This window comes from Monodelphis domestica, chromosome 4 (assembly GCF_027887165.1).
Source record: "Monodelphis domestica isolate mMonDom1 chromosome 4, mMonDom1.pri, whole genome shotgun sequence".
In the NCBI taxonomy this organism is placed as follows: domain Eukaryota; kingdom Metazoa; phylum Chordata; class Mammalia; order Didelphimorphia; family Didelphidae; genus Monodelphis; species Monodelphis domestica.
In genome coordinates, this window is record NC_077230.1 from 377927666 (window position 1) to 377951123 (window position 23458).

General features: G+C 39.2%; 1 protein-coding gene across 1 annotated transcript in view; it reads right to left on the reverse strand.

The window, feature by feature from the left end:
• Positions 1–23458, reverse strand: part of LOC100020072 (acid sphingomyelinase-like phosphodiesterase 3b) — a 42832-nt gene that overhangs the window by 8013 nt on the left and 11361 nt on the right. Inside the window, exons 2-5 of the mRNA XM_007491457.2 lie at positions 17425–17641; positions 13018–13115; positions 10095–10238; positions 7260–7432 (exon numbers count right to left, since the gene is read on the reverse strand). Coding sequence (XP_007491519.2) covers positions 7260–7432; positions 10095–10238; positions 13018–13115; positions 17425–17641 — 632 coding nt within the window. The remainder of the gene's footprint in view (positions 1–7259; positions 7433–10094; positions 10239–13017; positions 13116–17424; positions 17642–23458) is intronic.

The window sequence follows — 23458 nt, forward strand, 5'->3', positions numbered from 1 at the left end:
TCCTATCCACTCTCCTAACTGCCCCTACTTCTAATCCTTTCACCCTGCCTCCACCTCTTGATCAGTCCCTCCCTCCCCACTCAATCATTCCCTTCCTCTTTCCCCACCCACTCAACTCCAACCTGAACATCAACTCAGGCAGAAGTAATTACAGACAACTCAAATACAGGCCTGTTCCCTCTAAGGGATGTTTCCACTTATAATGAGGGATTTTAGTAAATATTAGACATCATACACCTTTCTCTCCACAAGACATTGAGAGAAGGGAAAAAAACCTGCCTTCCTTTGAAGATGAACCCATTGTAGACATAAATAAGTTTGAAAGCATTTACAGGTCTTACAATCTGGCCTTGTTGGACATAAAAGATTAAATACATACTCTACTAACAGAAAGAGAAAGAAATACTGTTCTTTCTCTTGTTAATCAGGTCTAGGGAGAAGGGGTTGTTCACTAGCTAACTAAAGACCCTAAATGGGATCCAAATTCAGAGGAAGATTATTTACATGTCAGGCTAGGAATACATTACTAAAAGCAATGAGGGCTTGTTCTGACAGTCCAGGTACTTGGACTAAATTCGAAGACTTGAAGCAAGAGGAAAATGAGAAACCATCTCAGTTCATCGACAGATTTGTTGAACTGGGATGCAGGTATCTTGACCTAGATCTTTCTAGGGAAAAAGATATTAGACACATAAGAACACATTTTGTAAAAAAAAAATGCTGCAGGGTTGTTACGAAATTATGACTAAATGCCCTAACTGGTTCATTATGGACCTCAATACATTAAAGAGAGTAGCGGTTTATTTCTTTGACGACCATAAAGAGGAAGATATAGAGGAAGCTGAATTAGTGGAGAGATTAAATAAGGAAAAAAGCTGAATTAGAGGAGAAATTAAGGAAAGAAATAGTCAAATTAAAGGAACAATTAAAAGAAGGAGCTGTAAGACAGGCAAAGGTCATAGCTCTTTTAAAGGAACACAAGAGGCAACCAATGACTTGCTTTTTTTGTGTGAAGGAAGGTCATGTAGCTATGGATTATAGAAATGGGAACCAAGAAAATAGAAAAAGAAGAAGCTTGAAAAATAATAATAACAATAACAGATCCTCTAACAGGATCAGTGAATGTAATCAGGTGATTTATAACTCAGACCATGCACCATGCCAAGGAATCTATTATCACTGTGAGGTTCACCACAGAGAAATGATCAAAGTGGCCAGAAATGTGTCCAAAGGAATCTAGATTAATGATGGTACTTGGGAGGGGAAGGGACCTCAAAGAATCTGGAGGTGAATTTTAATCCCTTTCAGATTCCACTGCCTTATTGATGTTAACTGTTTCAGTTTGATCCCCTCCCCATAGTGGAGAAATCTATGTAACACAATTGTAAATACATATCTATATCCAGAAGAGAAGCCATATATGTTCACATGTAAAAAGGCTACCTCCTATTGACACTGAGTGACTGTATCTTGTCACATATATTGTATTTGCTGCTTATTTGTTTTAAGATTTAATTTTTTTTTAAGTTTACATATTAATCTAATCCAAACTATTCCATTACACAATGTCACTTTCAGTTACTACGTTTTGGCTATTAACTCTATGTTCTGTAACATCTGCTTTATTACTCCCTCCTCCTATGACTGGATGGGAGATAATACCATTATAAAAGTTCATAGCTTATAATTTTGGGGATTGTGGTACTTCTTAAAATCTGTGTTAGATATTATACTACTGTTTATAACAAGCTTTTACCTGGTGAAAAAATTATGTACCCTAACACTGTGGATCATGGCCAAGTTAGAAAGGAAATAGAACTCGCTTTTCAGTGAGAAACCTTTGTGTTGTGCCTCTGTTTGACTGACAGATTGTCACATGGAATGTGAACTATGAATTCTTGTTTTTTTAAATTATTATTGTTCTTTTTATTTGCAATAGGATATTTTATTTTTTCCTATCTCCTATTTTTTGTACTTCAGTACATGGAATTAGTAATAATGTTTTTTTTTTTTTATTTTGAAGGATAAATTTACAATTTCTATTAGTCCTAAAACCAATGCATACCCAAAAGTTTTAGACTATGGAAACCTGCCATTGATTGTTAAGTATTATGGGACTTTAATTAATAATTGTGTCTGATTTCAGAAGAAGTGATCACAAAAGAGCCATTGCACAGTGCAAAGAAGCACAAGATCAAGGAAACCAACAATCCCTGTGAGATTGCTGAGGATCTACACCAAGACAGAGGATTTGTTTTGAGATTTAAGGAAGTGACTGCTTGCAAAATCCAGACGCTGGACTTCCCTGTACCAGATTCCTACAAGTACCTTGATTTGGCTTCCATTTTGGCTCCCCTAACCCCAAGATTGAAGATCCCCAAGAATTGAATCCAGACAAGGGTTAATCATATTTCCCTTTTACTTCAAAATCTAGTCCCTTATCTTTTATATTATGGCAATTTTCTTTAGTCCTGGCTGCTGATGGGTAAATGCAATATTGCTGCAATTGTCCTGCAGGCTTGTAGTACATAAATCACTTTAATTGGGCCTTGCTGGTGATTCAAGGACCTGTTATGGATTTATTTAATATTTTTACTGGTAATTTTATATACACCGATTTTTGAGATATATTTTTTATTTTTATCCAGAATTTAATTTTTTCTCTTCTATTGGGTTTTTTTTGGGGGGGGGTAGTTTCCTTTTCAGAATTGATTTCATATACCTTAAGATTCAGCCATGTATCCCAGGGTGATTCTAGTACTGGTCACCACCCTCCTCAGTGGGGGTTGTATAATTATCTTAAAATCCAAGGTTTAAGATTTTTTAAAGCAATCTTAGGAAAAGAAAATTGCCAACACCACAAATCAAAAAAATTGATCTTTTGGAGAAGGTGCTATAAGGAAGCCTTTGGAAACTACACATTGCATCAAAAGAGCCAGAGTGAACTTTGGGATATAATGAACTGAAATGAAGGGTCTTGGACATATCACTTATTCTGAATGTAAGCTCTTATGCCAAAGAGGAGTGCCCCCTAATTGGCTTTTTGTCAATGCGCCTTTTAATCACTTTTGGTTTTCTTTCTCTTTTCTTTCCCTTTTATTCCCAAATTGTTGAAATTCCCTCTTTGTAAAGTGCAATATTTTATACAACTCTAGTAAGAGAAACTTTAGAGGTATAAGCTCTATGTGTGGAATGATTCACTGGGGAGACCTGACATATTAATCTCCTAGAAATCCCAAGGGAGGAGATTTTAGTATGCTGGTCTCCCAAAGAATCAAAGGGGGAATTGTGTGAAGGGAATCTCCTGTATCCCTGTACTGCTAGCTCTACATCACATGACTGGATGTCCCATGAGAACACTCCAAACATAGGTCATAGGTGAAATGACCTGGGGACTGTAAAAAATAGACTCGAATACAGGACTACAATCCCCATGAGCCTTTGCTCCACTTCCCCAGAATGCCTTGTAATCTCACCTGGGCCGAGATCGAGAAGATATTTAAGCAAAGGCTTTTGAAGGGCTCGGCCTTTTTTGGACTTCCGTTTGGAGCAGAGGCGTCTCTTCCATGATGTGAGGTTATTTTTTCTAGGCCTCTGGCCTAGGCACATGTTTCTTACTTGTATATTCTTAATCTTTAACCTTTAATAAACCTCTAAAAAATATATATTCCTTGCAGAGAGAAACTAATTTCTACCTGCCTCAGTCTCCCCCTCTCCCCTACATTTTAATCTTTACAGTTGGCGACCATTAGATTGGATGAGAACTTCTCGAGAATTTTTTTTTTAAAGCCAAGGTTCTCCAAGATGCTCTTTAGAAAACCATCTTGATCAGCTCCTGCCTGCAGCCCTCTCCGGCTCCTGCTTCTGCTCCTGACCCTCCTCACCTGGTACCTGGTCCCGGCCTTGCCCAAGCCCGCAGCCACTCCTGCTCCTGGCCTCTCACCAGCCGCTGCCTGCCTATTTCAGCGCCCCAGACCCACAAGCGTGACCCCAGCCGGCTCATCACCCAGATCCTTGGAGCAGATCCGCTCAGGACTCATTGCGACCAGCTGGTAACAGTATTGGCCACGTGGGTGGAGGGGAGAGACGAGAGGGAAAGGAGACCGGGTGATTTTCCCTTAGGCTAAGCCTCCACGTGGCTGGGGGTATTGGCCACAGGGGTATCAGAGAGGGGAAAGACAGAAAAGACTAAAGAGAAGAAACAGATCTTTTCAAACAGAAACTTAATAGCAATGGGCTGTTTAAAAGGATTTTTGACTCTTCTGGCAATTTCATTGATTTTACCTGCCTGTCTGGGAGCAGACTCAGCCCAAAGATTCAACTTTAACTTTGGGGAGGAAAATGGGTGGCCCAGCGAACTGGAAGCCAGGCCCAGAGACGGGAGGTCTCTAGTTAAAATCTGGCCTCCGATGCTTCTCAGCTATGGGGCCCTGGACGGATCCCTTGAACCCCTTAGCCTAGCCTTTACTACTCTACCTTCGGACAATAGACATTTAAATGGATAGTTAAAAACAAACAAACAAGAAAAAACAACCCCAAGGAACTTTGAAGAGACTAAAGGCTCTAAGGCATTTCAGACTCCAATGGTTTATTAAAAAATCTCTGTATTCTATTGCATTTTTTGTTTAAGGTTTAACTTTGTGATTTTAAGTTCATATATTACTGGATTGAATATTATTCTGTGAACTGAAGGTTGATTGAATTTATTTTGAATGTACTGAGTTTTGAAATTCTGTTGTTTTTCCCCTATAACTGTGTTGAAAAAATATTATTGTGAATAAGCCCATATATGAAAAAACAGCTTTTTTCTATTTTGCTGAGGATAGATGGACTTCAGAACTGGTTATAATTGTATTAACAACCTTTGAAAATGTAATGTGCTAAATACCTCAAATGATTTGATTTTAAGGGTTTTTTAAATATGATTTTGGAATTTTTTTTAACAGTCTGGTTATTTTTGCCTGCCCCTACCACGAGGTAAGGCCCATTCTAGTAGCTGAAGTGAAATGTATTTTATAACCCCCAACCTTCCCACATGTGAATGGAAGTTGGGCAGTTAATTTCAGGGCATTTGTACCCTTGGGAAAAGCCTCCAAGAACAAGGAGCACTCCTTTATTTATGCTCTTCAGCTCACTACTTTACTTCTACCAGGATGATATATAGATTTCTTGATTATGTTCTAAACCCAAGATGAGTTTTACTTTGTTTTAAAATATGTTTAAATACCAAGGTTGAAGGATTGCTCTGTTTGTAAAAATTGTGACAAATGTCCATCAATTCATAGGTTTTAAAAATGTCATACAGCAACTTATGTGAAATATGAAAGTGTGTTTGTTTGCTATTGTAATTAATTGGGCTATTGAGAATTTTGGGGATTTTGATATCTACATAGTTGTACTACTGTATTTTTAAAGATGAAAAAATTGTTAACCTTGTTCAATTCATTTGCCTTCTACTCACAGTGATCATGGCCAGATACAAAGAGGAAATGGATCTCATTTTTTGGTGAGAAAGCCTTGCATATCTCTTGCCAATTGATTCATATACCTCATACCTCAGCCATGCATCCCTAACTGATTCTGAATCTTTCAATCACCCACAACACGGGGGAATGTAAAAAAAATATCATTATTTAAATTGCAAAGTTTAAATTCCTTTTGAGAAGAATTTTAGATAAGGAAGATGCTACCTCTCTGAATCCAGAACTGAACTGTTGGAGAAGCCACCATGAAGAAGCCTCCAGACCACAAGTTGCACAAAATTGAACTTTGGGTGTGGTTGATTGAACATTTATTTGTATGTATACTTTTATGCCAAAGGGGACTGCCCCCTAATGGCTTTTTGTCAATGTGTTCAGAAATTATTGGTTTTATTCTTTTTTCTCTTATCCTCACACTATTGTAATCTTTTAAGTTTATTATGTTTTTATGATCCTTTTGGGGAAAAATTAATTTTTCCACAAATGATCACACGGGGGGATGTAAAAAATAGACTCGAATACAGGACTACAATCCCCATGAGCCTTTGCTCCACTTCCCCAGAATGCCTTGTAATCTCACCTGGGCCGAGATCGAGAAGATATTTAAGCAAAGGCTTTTGAAGGGCTCGGCCTTTTTTGGACTTCCGTTTGGAGCAGAGGCGTCTCTTCCATGATGTGAGGTTATATTTTCTAGGCCTCTGGCCTAGGCACATGTTTCTTACTTGTATATTCTTAATCTTTAACCTTTAATAAACCTCTAAAAAATATATATTCCTTGCAGAGAGAAACTAATTTCTACCTGCCTCAGTCTCCCCCTCTCCCCTAAATTTTAATCTTTACAGGACAATGACTCGGAAAGCATCCAGGGTAAAGGGGAAAAAATAAAAGAGGAGTACCAGGAAGTGTTCCTTCTTTATTCCCTTGGATGGTGGTGGAGAAAGGCATGTGGTTAGATTAGAAATAGGCTTTAATCTCTATCTCTCTGCCTTCTCTATTTCAAGTAAATATTCATAAACTCTATGGAAACTAAGAACCAGAGTTTTTAATTTAACTTGAACAGATGTTATTACAAAGAGATCTTGATATATATCCATACAAATTCAATTAATCCATCCATGATTATTTGTTAAAGCACCTTCTATATGCCAGGCACTATTGCTAGGTATTGGGGAGACATTGATAAGAACCATATTTAACATATGGAAAAAGGTCCCTAATAATTCGAGTTTCCTATGAGTGGAATGAACCACTTCTAAAGGAAGTCTTTGAGTAGAAACTTGATGAACATATGGTGGGAATGATAAAGATTTCTATTAAAGTATAGGATGGTCCATTCCCTTGTAAATGAGATTCTAATAGCTAATAATAATATACAGCACTTTATGTTTACAAAGTGTTTTATATATGTTTTCTGATCTGAGCTTCACAACAAATCTGGCATGTAGATTCTATTATTATCTCCATTTTACAGATGAAAAAGTTGAGGCTGAAAAAAGTTAAGTGACTTGCCCAGGGTCACACAACTATTAAGTGTCCAAGGCAGAAAATGAACTCAACTCTTCTCAACTTCAAGTCTAGCTCACTGTCTACTGCACCACCTATGCTGCTTCTGAGGAATGATGCCTTCCCTTCATCTGCATCTTCCTCAGGAGCATAGAACCTTGCAAAGAGTAGGTACTCCATAAATGTTTGTTGAATGAATGAAAAGTCCTAAGGATGGGAAGAAGCCAGGGCTGTAAGCTACCATTCTCAGAAGAAGAAAAATCATTTTCTATTTACCTTTTTTCCATCTTGGAATGCTTCACTCAGCACAGTATCCAGCCACTGAAACTGTTTCCCTGGGTCATTCAAGCGGTTTTCAGCTCCATTTTTTTCATAGTACAGATTAGTGTTGAGCACCACAATTTGCCCATTTGAGTTTGGACCAGGCAAGTTCTGATAATAGAAGGCACCTTGGGTGAGAAATCCAGAGAGAAGGCTGAAACAAAGGTGTATTTATGCTCCCAATGACACACATCATCAGGACTACACTCACCCCTCTTTCCCTTCAGCTCTAAGTGGAAACAGGGAAGAATGTCTGGGAGTCAGAAGCCCTGAGACTCAGAAGAGCTGGGTTTGAGGCCAAGCCCCATCATTAACTTTCTGTGTGATTTGGGGCCAGGCTCTTCCCCTATTCTGGCTGCTTCTTCCTCTGAAGGATGGCTGCTTGGACTAAAGTGATCTCTTAGGGCCTTTCCAGTGCTAATATTCTGACTCCCTAAAGAACATGTGGACTTTGTCAGGCTGGTTCCTCTGCTCCATCTTCCTTTGCCTTATCACTTCCCAGAGACCACAGGACTTCTGTCTTTCCCCCTTCCATATCCATATGAGGTTTCTCCTGCTGCTTAGGCATGCTGAGTCTTCTGAGTAGATGACCTTCCATTAGACTCCCCGGACACCTCCCTAATCCAACGTGTCACTGCTTCTGGTGGAGTCCAAGTTCTGCTAGTGGAAGACACTGCAACCCTTTTTTTTTTTTGGCCAGGGAATTGATGGAGGCAGGCAGTGGGCAGTGAGGGGCAGCAACAGAAACAGGACCCTCATACTCTGAAATCTTGTATTTCTCACCAGTAGGCACTAGTTAAACATGAACTGTAAAACCTGTAGTTTCAGCAATGGTCAAGCATAAATGGCAGAAACTATTATTCAGCAGGTACCCATTCTGTATCATCCATCACCTGTACTGGATCTGTAATATTCTATACTGGGCATCAGCTTTGCCATGTTTGGTATTATTGATTACTCACGTTGTTCTATATTTACCTTAGTTCTGAACTGTTAGGCATTACTAATTACCTATGGGGTCATGTACTGTGCTGTGCCTCCTCCCCCACCATGTTCCCATTCCAGAAGAGTAGCCAGACATCTTCCACATTGACAAATGAGGCCAAGTGGGACTATGGGACATGCGCACCAAAGGCTCTGGCATTCTTCCATAAAAAATCCCCTGCACATGCTCCTAATTCCCTTTCTGGGGCAACTAAATTCACTTATGACATCAAACCCCAAAACCACCTCCTCCATCTGAATTTGGCCATGCCCATTTTCCAGGGGAAAGGTGGAGACTTCCCTGGAATGGGAGATGACTAGCCCCCAGACTAATAAATATGCAAACCCTGAGCTATACCTTCAGTTGCCACTCTACATCTGGGACTGCTGCTCTGCTTTCTGTTGGGCTATTCCATCAGTCCCAAGGGTTATTCCCCCACCCTGAGAGCTGCTACTCCCATGAACCCAGGACTATGGAGTTTCTATTTCAACAACTCCAGAGCTGCTACTCCACCAGTTTAGAGACTAATCCATCAGTCCAGGTCTGTGGAGCTATTCTATCAGCTCTAGGCTACTTTATTAGTCAGTGGGCTAATCCATCAGCCCCAAGGCTATCTGATTAGCTCCCAGGCCATTCCATCAGCTATTAGGCTATTATACTGTTTTTAATGCCCTTCTTCTTCAAATAAAATTCTTTTCTTACTTCTGGATTGGTGTTTGAGCCTCCCATTCTTGGGGCAAGACCCTGTTACAACCTTGGATGTTTCTCCCACAACAGGATGGAGCAGAAGTCAGAAGAATCTTAACTTGATCTTCTTCCCTCACCAAATTTGCTTTGGATCCAAGAAAATAACCCCCAAATTAGGGAGCCAGACAAAGTTTTCAGCTTTCAAGGTTGGGGGGAAGACAAAGGGTAAATAAAAAGGTACCTTGGGCACTGGTTCTCAGCCTTCAGATCTAGACTCAATGAACTTTATTATCAATGACCTACAAAAGAGTCTCAAATAATCCTCTAGCAAGATTCGAGGAATATATTTGACCTGGATACTTCCTAAACAATATATAGGACAGGTAAAGGTTCTGAAAATTCTGGAAGTACCCTTCCCTTCCCTAACCTGGCTAACCCTCTCTTCTCCTTCCTTTCTCTATCCTTGCCTTTTAGGGGCAGAACCCAAACCCAAGTTGGAGGAGATGGAAGGCTGAGTGGCCACTGTCTACATTGCTTCCCACTTACAACTTCTATCTAGTCTTACTTTCTGGGTTTTGGATTTGTTGTTGTCGTTGTTTTTAACTTAATTTCAAGTTATTGTGATAGTAAAAATGTATAAGTAAATAAAGAATAAAACACTGTCCTGAAATTTGGAGTATTTTGGAATATGCCCCCAAATCCATGGCTTGGTGATGAATGGTCCTGGTGCCCTGGCATCCTGGCACCTGGGATCTGTCCATCCCTGTTCTATAAGGGCCCACATTTTTAGTACCATATTTTCAGTCTCACTCTTTCTGGTACTTTGTCTGTGGCTCTTGAGCTCTGAAGTTAATTCAGTGCTAAGGGAGGCCAGTGTTAGTGGTGCAATCCCCACCTGGGCTAGGAGACTGAAGAAAGTGAGCTTTTTTCTGTTCCTGGGCCCCAGACTGCATCGCTGGCCCCACTCTTCCATTTCTAGAGTTCAGAAGGAAGATGGGTCAGGATATGGGAAAACAACTCAAGATATACATGGGTCTAATTGAAATTAATTTGAGTATACCACTTTTATACATAAAATGGTGATTGCCAGAGTAGTATTTTTCTCTACCATTCAGTACCTTTTTTGAACTGAGAGATTGATTTATAATCAAGCCATGGCCTCCACAAATCTGCTATGTAACTGTAAATAACATTGCTTTTTGCTGGAAGTTGGTCTTTTGGGTAGAAATCGTGATTTCCCAAAGTAGCGTAGACTGTAGTATCTAGGGAGAAAATACAAATTTAAAATTGAGAACATTCTTATACTTATCTTTACTAAACAGGAAAAGAGATAATGTGGATGACTGAACTATAGATGTAATGGAAAAAAACCCCTCATTTTATCACTCTGTTTCAGCTTTCCCCTACTCCACCCCAACTGAACTCCTGCAAGATGACCAAGTTAAGAGTGACTGGTTTGTGTTTTATTGAAATTACTTTCTCTTCCTTTGGTCATGCTCTAGTCAAATAATAATAGTAATAATAACAATATTGTTGTAGTTCAATTATTTCCAATTCTTCATGACCTCATTTGGAGCTTTCTTGGCAAAGATCATGAAGTGGTTTGCCATTTCCTTCTCTAGTTTATTTTACAGATGAAGAAACTGAGAAACAGAGTTAAGTGATTTTTCTCAGACACATAGCTAAGGAGTGTTTGAGGCCAGATTTGAACTCAGGAAGATTCATCTTCCACACTTCAGGTCTAATATTCCATCCATTGAGCCATCTACTAGCTGCCCAATAACAAAAATAATTAAATAATACTTTATTTATCTAGCAAACTTAAGTTTGAAAAACACTCATAAAAATTATTTTACTGTTAACATTTCTTCTCTGTTTTTGTTAGTACAGTATAAAAAGAGTGATGATTTTTGTGAATTTATTTTGCATTCAGCTAACTTGCTGTAGCTATTAATTATCTCAATTTTGTTGCTTATTCTCTGGAGTTTTGTAAATATCCTATTATGTTTGTCTGCAAATAGAGATTGTTTTGTACATGATAATTTAAGGAGGAAGGGGTAACTAAGGACACTAAAATAAATAACTAAAGGCTCCCCATAGAAGATTGTATATGAGCTCAGTCTTCAAAGAAGGGGCATAAAGGATTCTAAAAGGTAGCAATCAAGAGGGAGCAAGTTCTAGGTGTGGAAGCTGAAGGGCCTGTAAAAAGGCACTGAGTTGGAGGTTGGAATGCCGTGTATGAGGAACAGAAAACAGTCCAACTTGGTTGAAACAAAGAGTGCAAGTAGGATGGAGAAGGAAAGTCAAGCAATTAAGTCTGCTTGTAACATCAAAGTTATTATCCTGTAATAGAAGATTTTCATTGACCCCTAGGAGTGAATAACAGAAATGACAGGAAAAGACACATCAGAAGATCTGAGTTCTGGTCATAGTTTCAACATTCTCACTGCCTGAAAAAAAAAAAACACAAAAATTGTCTTCCTATTTCAAGAATGACTATAATACTTGCTAAAAACCGGAAATATTCTGAATTCCTCAAAAGCAAGATGGTAGAGGTAGGGTTCTAATCAGAGGCAGAGGCTCTACTGTTGCCAAACATTCTTTGCCAAGTTTCTTACCTCAAACTTCAATAAAAGAAAGATCATTGGAAAACTCCCTCTTCTCCCATCCCCTCATCTCCCATCCTAACATCGTCTCACACAGTTGTCCTCTCCAGACCCTTCTCTGATGGAAAGGCAATCCTGTTTGTCAAGTGTGAACCTTGGAATCTCTATTCCCTTCTGTCTTCTCCAGCTTATTATCATCATCATCATCCTCACAGTCTTTCTAAGATCTTCAATCTCTCCCTAACTACCAGTCCCTTCTCTGCTGCCTACAAAACATCCAAGTGTTCCCTGTTCTTAAAAACAAAGCAAAAACAAACCTTGTTTTCTCAACTAAGCTCCTTGACACTTCCATCTATACCAAGGGATAGAACACTAGGCCTGGAATCAAGAGTTCAAATCCAAGTTCAAACTCTTATTGGCTGTATAAACCTGGGCAAGTCACTTAACCCCCCCCCAACAAAACCCCCTGTTTGCCTCAGTTTCTTTAACTGTAAAATGGGTATAATATTAACACTTGCCTCACAGATTTACTATGAAATTCAAAAGAAGTAACATTTGTAAAGCATCTGGAAAATAGCAATCTCTATACAAATGCTTATTCCTTTCTCTTTCATTCCCCAACTCTCTCAAACTGTCACTTTCTGCAGTCTGAGCTCTTAGTACCATCCCATTTTTTTAAACCTTTACTTTCTGTCTTAGAATGGATCCTAAATATTACTTCCAAAGTAGAAGAGCAGTAAGGGCTGGTTGGGGTTAAGTAACTTGCTCAGGGTCACCTAGCTAGGAAGTGTCTGAGGCCAAATTTGAACCCAGGACTTCCCATCTCCAGGTCTGGCTTTCTATCTACTGAGCCACCTAGCTGCCCCTAGTGCCATCCCTTCTAAGATTACCTTCCCTCTAGTCTGCATGGATTTTTTGTTATCTTATATACGGCAGCTTGTCTCTTCCATAAGCTCCTTGAAGATTGGGGATGTTTTACTTTTATCTTGATATTTCTAACACTTAGCATAGTACTTGGCACAGGCATAATCTTGTGGATTGATTGATTGATTGTGGGAAAGAATATTTCATCCAATTCTTCTCTAAACCACAGGGGCTTCTTCCCATGCCTCAACATGGCACAAGGAGATGCCAGGCTCTTCAAGGCTAGTCCAATAATGTAGAAGCCTTAGAAATTCCTCACATTTTAAGGTAGCCCCAGGGACATGCTGGAGAAGAAGTGGGTACCTGAGATCTTATAGGTCAGCCTAGCAACTGACTGGCCACCTTTCTTTTTGGTCACAGGAAGCCATAAAAATGTCCTCCTGAGGCACGGAGAGGGTGCATGGGCACAGGTGGAAGAGGTGCCCTCTTTAATGAAACCACACATCTGTGAAACATACAGCATAAACCCCTTCTTCAATAAGAAGTCCTTCATTAATTGGTTGAATCATACCTGGGAAAACTAATAGAAGTAGATCCGTCAAGCGTTTCACTATGATCAACACGGCTTCTTCTGTCCATTCCTCATCAATGATTTGAGCTGTGAAGTCACTGCAAAGTCATCAATGAAGAATGTAAGACCAGGGAGAGACAGACATTTCCATGAAAAGGATGGAAGGCCTGAGATAACAAATTGGGTGGACCAATATGGTGGAAATACTATATTTTGGACAAAGTCAATGAAAATCCAACTAGGGTCCATTGATCCAGAGGGGAAGACTTCTGGGGCATACCATCCTTATCCCGTAGAATCCTAGGATTTGGGAGTAGGTAGATGAAAACCATACTGGACAGGAGGGAATTTTTACTCTATACCCTAAAACTAACCTAGTTTCTCTGGTCCACCTCAGGGAGCTGTCCTATCAATCTGAACACACACCTCCAAGTTTGTATTGGCATCAGACAATAGGAGGAAGTCTCCTGCCTAGACATCTAATAAGACAAGATCAAAGGACAACATTTGATGACTAGGATACAAGAATCCATGACAATTTTGTTATCCCTTAGAGGACCCCAAATTCCAAATGCATATGTGAAATGAGACCTCTACTTCCTAGAATCTGATTCTATTGTCAAAAAAGATTCCCCAGGTCCAGTGGGGGGCCAGAGAGGTAATGTGGGTCAGGAGAGCTGGGTTCCAGTCCTGACTCTGAGGTTCATCGTATAAATTTGAGCCAATTGCATCTTGGTACCTCTGTATCATCTTCTATAAAATATTTTAAGATAGATTATCTTTAGGGGTCCCCTCTGGCTTCAGAACTATAACATCTCCCATAGAGTCATGGAGCAGCAATTTTTAGTGTGCCAGACCCTCTGGCCACAATCTGGTGAGGCCCATGGACATCTTTTCAGAACAAGGATTTTAAATGCATAAAATTGAAATAAGAGTTTTAAAATTCTGTTTCTATTTGGCTCCAGTACAACCATTTTATTTGTGAGAAAAATCATATAGCCCACTGAGACTTCCTTTACCTGAAACTTCCAATAATTAACACAACTCTATGGCATCTAGGTGGCATAGTGAATAGAATCCCAGGCCAGGAGTCAGGAAGACCTGAGTTTAAATCTGGCCTCAGAGACTTACTAGCTCTTTGACCCTGGGCAAGTCACTTCACCCTGTTTGTCTTAGTTTCCTCATTAGGAAAATGAGCCGGAGAAGGAAATGGCAAACCTCTCCAGTATCTCTGCCAAAAAAACCCAAACGGGGTTATGAAGAGTTGGACATGACTGAAATGACTAATCAACAAAGAACTCATTCTCTATTTAAAAATAAACATTTGCTAGATGAATTCCTGTACCAATCTATTGATATAATTTTCCCCCTTCTGCTATTTTTGACATGTAAACTGCCCCATCTGAAGAAACCTGAAACTACAAAAACCTTAGGAAAACTTTGTGTATTGCCAGAGGGAATTTAGAAACTCTGAGTCTATGCTGAGAAGATAGATAGATAGATAGATAGATGGATAGATAGATGGATAGATAGATAGATAGATAGATAGATAGATAGATAGATAGATAGATAGAAATAACATAAAGGCTGGTTTTTAAAATGTCTCTGGGTATTCTTGAGATTGATGGCAGCAGAGAACTCAACAAATCCTTGATTATTTTCATAAAAAAATACATAATATTACAAAAGAAATCAATTATTTTGCAATATGGTTGTTACACACATACACACACACACACACACACACACACACACACACACACACACACACACAGGTACAAGTTAAGAACCCCTAGTTAGAGATAGGAATTCTAGATTGATGATCAAAAGACCAGGGTTCAAATTCTGGCTCTATGTGACCCTGGCCAAATCATTGAATTGATCTGAATTTGTTTCTTCCTCTGGAAAATAAGGGGTTGGAGGTGGGGAGGGTGTTGAGCTAGGTAATCTCAAAAGTCTCTTCCTACTTTAAATCCTATAATCTCTCATAGAGACCATAGATTTTCCAGAAAGTTTATAATCCTATAAGAGGTACATGGATCTTTTTTTTCAGAAGTCTCATACCTCAGTGCAACCTAGTTGTTAAGTAGGGTCCAGCAGAGTCAGCCAATGAAGACAGAATACAAGACCTCTCTGCCTGAGGGTAAGGTCTGGTGTTGGACAATAAAACCTTACTTTTGGATACCAGGAAAAGCTGGCCCTCACCTGGCACCTTTCCTGAGGTACCTCATTTTAGAAAATTCCAGATGCTTTGCTTTTCCGTGTCTACATGTCAATTACATCTAAGGGCTAACCCTAATCATTGCCATAAGCATAAATGCTGTTAAAATGTTCAGTTAATTCAATCCTCCTATTAGACTATAAGCTCTTTGGCTGGGCCTGGACTAAGGAAGACCTGATTTCAAATTCAACCAGAGATACTCAATGGCTGTGTGATCCAGGAAAGTCTCTCTCTTTCCTCATCGATAAAATAGGGATAATAATAGCTCCTACCTCCTAAGGTTATCGTGAGGACCAAATGAGATATTTATAAAGGACTTAGCAAAATGCCTAGCATAGAGTAGTCAATACCTAGTCCCCTCTCTTCTCTTCCCTTCCCTACCTCACCCACCCCTCCTCCCTTCCAATCTTCTTATCCTCGCTCCCCAGTTCATACTCTTTGATCCAGTGACACTAGCTGTAATGGGGAAATTTAAGGCTTCTGGGAGAAGGTTATAATATAGTAATGGTTACAAATGTGGCTACAAGATTTATATAATATTGAACAATGGCCGCCAAGGAATTTACTTATGAAATTCCTAAAATGAAACACTCAAGTCAGAATGAGGTTTATGGAGGTTTAATCACAATGGGAGTAGGGAAAAGGTTAGGGAGAGAAGGAGAGAAGAGAAAAGGGAAAGAGGCTACTCAACCTCTGACCAAGGCAGGGGGAGTTTTAGGCCCAAAGGCCCAGGTGGAAAGAATCAGTCCTTAACTCACGTGACCGATCTGAAGGAAAGCTGTCTGCGGGCGTCCTCTCTGTCCAAGCTCCTAACACCCACTCCCGTCTCGCTCTCTCCACAGGAAGTTCCGCGAATTCCCGAGGCTGTTCCCTACCTCACTTCCTGTGTCTCACAAATCCAATGGTTGGCTCTAGCTTGGCTTAGGACAGCCCAGGTGGGCAGTTAGTTATTTCTGATTAGTCATTGACTAGCGAATGCCCGTGTAGGTGGGTGTGCACAATTTTTGGGTGCTAGACCAAGATGGAGACTTTTAAAATTCACATAGCCACTTGACTGTTCCATAAATAACACCCTCCATTTCTGGACTGGTTCTGGGACTTTTCTCTGGATGTCTCTCATGTTTGGAATGCCTTGCTTCCACTACTCTGACTACTGTAGCAAGGAGTTTCTAGCAGGGCATAACAAGGTAGGCTGACAGCATGGAATGCTGCAAATCAAGATTTCACAGAGCAAGGACTGGGTCAACATTCTAAAGCACTGAGAAGCTGAGAGGCACTCAATGAACTCTGGAAGACAGAGGTTGCTTTCCTCTGGCAGTCAAGAGAATCCAGGGGTGCTAGCTGGTTATTTCTGGGGTGGACCCAGAGAGCCAGTGGTTCCTTTTCCTTTGAACTTTCTTGTTTCCTGCCTATCCCTGCTACTGGAGCTGATGCTACTGCTGTGGAGAGGATTTCATCTGACATCTTTCTGGGACTGTTGTCTGGACCAAAGAAAGACTCTTGGGTGTGAGATTTCTTTGGGCCCCTGTTGTTTTTGCCCCTACAAATCCCTCACTCACTAACTTTAATTACTCCTTTAATTAGTTAGGTTAAGATAATTTTAGAAAGTTTAGGGTTTTAATATCTGTGGTGGGGTTAGAAGTAAGGTATTCCCTAATTCCCTTCCAATTTCCCCTTTTAGTTAAATAAACCTTTTATTTCTTTATATAGTTAGTGTGATCCCTTCTTTTAACCCTCCCCATGACACTACTGACCCCTCTGGCTTCCTTGAAGTCCCAAATAAAATCCCACCTCTGATAGGAAGTCTTCTCCAACCCCTCTTATTTTCAATCCCTTCTCTCTTCTCTTCTAATTATTTCCTATTTATCTTGTATATAGACTGCTTTGCCCATAAGCTTTCATGTTGTCTCCCCCATTAGATTATAAGCTCCATGAGAACAAGGATTGCCTTTTGTCTCTTTTGTGTCCCCAGGGCTTAGTACAGTGCTTGGCCCAGAGTAGATGCTGATAAATACTGATTGACTGATGGATTGGAAGGTACTGAGTAAATGCTTCATTGAATTGAAGCTGGGATATCCATACCAGACAAGCACAAAAGATCCAACTCTAACATGCTTCGGCTTTGTTGCCAAAACTTCAAACTAAGATGATGAGTTCAGTGTTTCTGTTGAGGAAAAGGTTCTTACCCAGTCAAGAGAATGAAGTCCGGCTTAGGCAAGATGGCCTTCATGGCATAAATAGAAGAGTTGATGAGTTCCCAAGGAGCATCACAAAGGTAATTTCCCCACACACCTGCATTGGTCACTGATTGGGGACCTTCTGATAGACACACTTGCGATGGATCCTTAGAGGTATGATTATACTCAAGTTCAAGGTGCAGGTCTGAGATGTGCCAGAATTGACCTGTTAGAGATAAAAACAGTCTTACTGCCAGTCCTCCCTCACTCTTCCACGAATGAATGAATGCCTGTGTATGAATGGTTGTTGTCTGTGTACATATGCATGCTGGGACTGATATAGCACTAATGTATTAGAAAGTCCTTGCTTTATATAAATTTGCATTACCCAAACTTGAGTTCTAAATGAAATCTGCATTTCCCAAAAACACTTACATTAACTTGACTATATTGTACTGTGATCTCTGGTTTTTGTCCCTTAGGCTTGGCCCTTGGGGGTTCCTATCCCCAGAACAGACTCGTGGAGAGACTGCCACATGCTACCAGTGCCACATGCACCACCAGAAAGGAGACCTTTGTTTGGCTCTTCCCACCCACCTTCCTGACTCAGCCTTACCTTGTCTGTTACTCACTTTGCATATTCCTCCTTTTCTTCTACCTTCTCTGTCCCTATCCCCACCATGGGCTTCCTTCCTTCCTGGAAAGGATTATGGATTATTCATCTCTGTTTCTCCCACAGGAAGAATGCATGTAGGGCCTATAGCTCATGTGCTGCAACTGCCATGGAGGTAGAATTGGTCCCCATCTAACCTTTGTTTCCTCCAAAGCCCAATGTAGAATTGCAAACACAGTAAGTATATTTTAAAATAGCTTGTTGAACTCAGGTAACATTCAAAGCCATGTCCTTGTCTCCACCCTCTACAGACACTGGCCCCTTTCTTCTCTTCTCAACTCTGTCCCTTCCCCACACCTGGGCAAATTCAATTAGATCTCCCCTTTTATGTAGACATCTACACAAACTGTTCACTTACATAAAGTGAGAGCTGTCTGTATTGTTGAATAGCTATGAAAGGGTACACTTGATGAAAGCTGGTTGTTCAATTTTCAGTGTGCACAGTAACACTTTAGAAATCAGCAAACATAAAAATCAGGCATTGACATTTTTTTCAATTTGGTTGACTAAATTTAAGAAAATATGATGGGTAAAAATGCTAGCAATGACATTTAAACCTGAACGTCTTTCATGTGTACTTTTTTTTGGAGAGTTCATTGTTACGTACTTACTAGCAACATTACAAGTATCATATAATCCTTACTATAATCCTATGAGGTAAGTGTTATCATTATCCTCATTTTACACACAGGGAAACTGAGGCAGATAGAGGTTAAATTACTTGCCCAGGGCCATAGAACTCATAAGTCTCTGAGGGTGAATTTGAACTCAGGCCTTCTAAATATCCAAGGCAAAATTACAATGGGTTTTGCCTAGAGTTCAATATCTAGGATTTATGTTATCAGTGGGTTCGAGTATCACTCAAAAGAGAATAGTTGATATCCCAAAACTGACTGCTCCAAAAACTAAAAAGCAACTCAGAGCTTTTCTTGGAACCATTGGGTACTGTCATCAATGGATCCCTGGTTACAGCGAGATAACCAAGTGTCTTACTAATTTGACCAGGAACACCAAACCTGAACCTCTGAAACTTAAGCCTGAACATCTGCAAGCAAGGTTTAAGGAAGCTATTTTGTCTGCTCCAGCTTTGGGTATCCCAAACTATGCAAAATCATTCCAATTATTTATTAATGAAACCAAGGGAATAGCTTCTGAGGTGCTGACACAGACTTTGGAACAAAGTTATCATCCTTTGGGTATTATATCTGTCAGCTTGATTCCATAAATGCAGGCACTGTACCTTGTCTGCAGGAGGTAGCTACTGCTGCTGTGTTAGTACAGAAATCAGCTGACTTAGTTTTGGGATGTACATTGACTGTATACTGTTCACATCAAATAGAGGCACTGATGAGAAAATTGTGTACTCAAGCTTATTCAGATCAGAGAATTTCTACATATGAAATTATTCTCCTGGATAGTGAGAACATTCAGTTAAAGAGGTGTAGTGAATTAAGACCTGCTATACTTCTTTCTGATCTTCCAAAGAATGGTGAACCATTATATGAGTGTGTGGAAGTGGTTGATTTGGTAGACATGCCTAGGATGGATTTGAAATACACTCCTATTAAAAATCCTGACTTGATTTTGTTTACAAATGATGTTCCTATTTGTGTAATGGTATTCACTGTACAGGAGCTGCAGTGGTCACAGAATTTGAGACTCTGTGGTTTGGCTCAATACCTGGAAATATCAGTGCTCAGGGAGCAGAACTAGTTGCATTGAAGCAAGCCTGTCTTCTAGCTGATGGTAAAATTGCAAATCTTTATACAGACTCTTGGTATGCTTTTTCAGTTTGTCATGCAACAGGGAAAATCTGGAAACAGCGTGGTTTTATTACTGCATTAGGAAAACCAATTGCACATGCAGAAATAATAACTGCATTGCTGGATGCTATCCAGAAGCCAAAACAGCTGGCTGTGATTCATTGCAGAAGCCATACTTTTGGTAAAGATTCAGTGTCTAAAGGAAATCATAGAGCTGATGTAACTGCAAAGTATGCAGCTCAAAATGCTCCAGTGTGTGTAATGAATCTTTCCACTATTGAGTCTGCTGATTTACAACAAGCTTATGTAGACTAAGAGGTTGAAACATGGAAGGAGAAGTTTGGAGCTAGGAAAATTGTAGACACTGGGAAACTACTCTTACCAAAAGATTTTTACACCTATTTGTGTCAAACCATTCATAAGAAAGGGCATTTTGGTACACAAGCTATTGTGGATTTTGTCAAGATATCATGGGTAGCGCCAGGAATTAGTACTGTTGCAAATAGGATCTGTAGTAGCTGTTCTGTTTGACAAAAGTTCAATCAAAGTGCATTCAGAAAGAAATGTTTAGGTGGCAGACATTTAGCATACTATCCATTCCAGTGTTTGCAGATAGATTATATTAACATGCCAAAAGCTGAAAGATTCACGTTTTGTCTTATAATTGTTGACCATTTAACAAAATGGCCTGAAGCATTTCCATCTATGACAATTACAGCTGGCTTTGTGAGATAGTGTTGCTTAGGGAGATTGTTCCTAGATTTGGTGTTCCAATTACCATAGACTCAGACAGAGGGTCCCATTTTACTCAAGACATTTTTAAAAGAATTTATGGGAATCTGGGAATAACACCTAAGTTTCATGTTCCTTACCATTCACAAAGTTCAGGACAGGTAGAATGTTTGAACAGGGAACTTAAGACTAGAGTGGGGAAGATTTGGGTTGAAACTCATATAACATGGACAGGTATTCTTCCCATAGCTTTGTTTTTCTTGTGTACAAGACCTAGAGCAGATTTTCATGTGTCATTATTATGAAATGTTATTTGGTCATGTTCCTTTACAGGGTAAAACTTGTAAGACTATCCAAGTAAGAAGACTACTTCTCTCTTGGGGATGGGGTAGGGAGACTGTCAAGTTGATTCATATTTATTTGCTTTACAACAATGACTTAGAGAATTGCATGATATAGGAGTTTTGATCCAATCTGGCCCACTGGATTATTCTCTCCATGATTTTCAGCCAGTTGATCTGGTATATGTGAAAAATGTTGCCAAAGCGTCGGCTACACAAGAAAATTGGGTTGGTCCTTATAGTATTGTATTAATTTCACCTTCATCAGTGAAAGTATTAGGAAGAGATTCTTGGTTCCCTTGTTCTCATGTAAAATTAGCTCATAGAATTTATGATGAAAGTGTGGAAATAGTGGAGGTAGAAGAAGAAAGTGCAGGTGAAGGAGAAGAAGGGTTGGTGAACAGTGGTGAAGTGGAAAGCTGAGAGTTACACCAGTCAAATTTAGTATGCAGTCAGAAAGATCAGAAAGAAGAGGATGATTCCTGTGGAAGAGGAGAGCATTATAGAGGAGAATCCAGAGACAACAGAGGAGATTGGGCAGAAAGTGGGTGATTTACAGATGAGAAGTGGATAGAGACTTTTTTTTTAAACCCTTACCTTCTGTCTTAGAGTCAATACAGGGTATTGGCTCCAAGGCAGAAGAGTGGTAAGGGCTAGGCAATGGGGGCCAAGTGACTTGCCCAGGGTCACACAGCTAGGAAGTGTCTGAGGCCAGATTTGAACCTAGGACCTCCCATCTCTAGGCCTGGTTCTCAATCCACTGAGCTACCCAGCTGCCCCTGGATAGAGACTTTAAAGAAGATTTTTCACTGAAGAGGATCAGGTGATTCATGGACAAATATTTGTGAGATTTTTGTGTTATATAACATAGCATATTTCCATGTTGAAATTCATTCAACATTGCATATTATTGCCATAAACTTTGGAGAAGAAGAGATTTCATCAGATAATATGAGAAGATGCAGGATCTGACGTTTTGGTAAGTATTTTTACATGCAACATAAACATAAACATGGTTAGGATATATTGATTCACAAGTAGTTATAGGATTTAGTTATATATGAGTGTCCATTTGGATAAATGGATACTGTTTAGATTTTAGATAGATTAGAATATCAGTAGCATACTTAGATAGTTTAGTTTTCATGAGATCTCATTAAGATAGGATATCTGATTTCAGATATTTTATTTTGACATAATCAAGATGCATATAGGGATGTATTTAGACAGAGTAGAGTTTAGGATTGACAGATTAAAGTAGGGTAGTGAATTACATTGCAACAAATTACATATTACACATTACATATTGCATGTGACACAAACATGTAAATCTATATGTAAATACATGTAAATAGTATGTATCATAGGGTCAAAATTATATTATAGTGTTTGTACGTTTACATGTTTATGTAGCACATGTATATATTATATGTATATGGGTGTGTGCATAGCATACATGTATATATTGAATGTATGTGTATTTTATGTGTACACATGTAAAATTATGTATGTAGTTGATATTTGATATTGATTAAGTTCTTTAGATAGGATAGTTTGATTCAGAGGAAAAACTGTGGGAGTAGAAACACTGAAGAAAACAACTGCTTGATTACATGAGTTGAGGGGGATGATTGGGGATATAGACTAAATGATCATCCTAGTGCAAACATCAACAACATGGAAATAGGTTCTGATCAAGGACACATATAAAACCCAGTGGAACTGTGCATCAGCTGTGGGAAGGGGTGTGGGGGAGGGGAGAGGGAAAGAATATGATTCTTATAACAAAGGAATAATGTTCTAAATTGACTAAATACATTTTTCAAAAAAAAAAGATAGGATAGTTTGATGCACATTATTATGTAGCAGTTTCAGTTTTGTGTAATAATAATAAGGTATAGTTTAGAATAAGATTGTTTTGAATTTTCATCTAGTTTGAATTTTGCATAAGTAAGTTTTGATGAATTGGTTTAACTTTTTTGTAAAAGCTTATGCTATGTCGTATTTATTTTAACTTTTCTGTTTTCTATTTTATATACTACAATAGTTTTGATAAGATGCTTTTCTGCATTAGTTTATAAGTATAGTATTTTTATGATCTTATTGTTTTGCATGACATTTTGTGGCTGTACTTCTATTTTGATGTTTTTTTCTTGCTTGTTTTGCTTTTTGCATATGTTTACTTTATATTTTTATCTTTGTAACTGTTTGTTGTATATTCCTTTCCTTCCCTTTGTTTAAATCCATATAGTAAAGTAGTGTTAGATAGGATAAGTGAGTGTAGACTGTTTATTATTTGGGATAAGAATTTTAGTTTAGGTGGGTATTTAAGTTTTTTGGTGCACAAATGCCAAAACATTGTTTTCAACACTATTTTGGCTTTGTGAAAAGGGTGGACTGTTATAAGGAAGAGATAAGTTTAATAGGAAAAAAAAATGAAGGCTTGCAGAGGACAGAGGCATGAGCCCAATAGGGAAAGATTCTGGAATGCTGTAGGGAGGAGTTAAGCTGAAAACTCAGAGACTGTTGGGTCT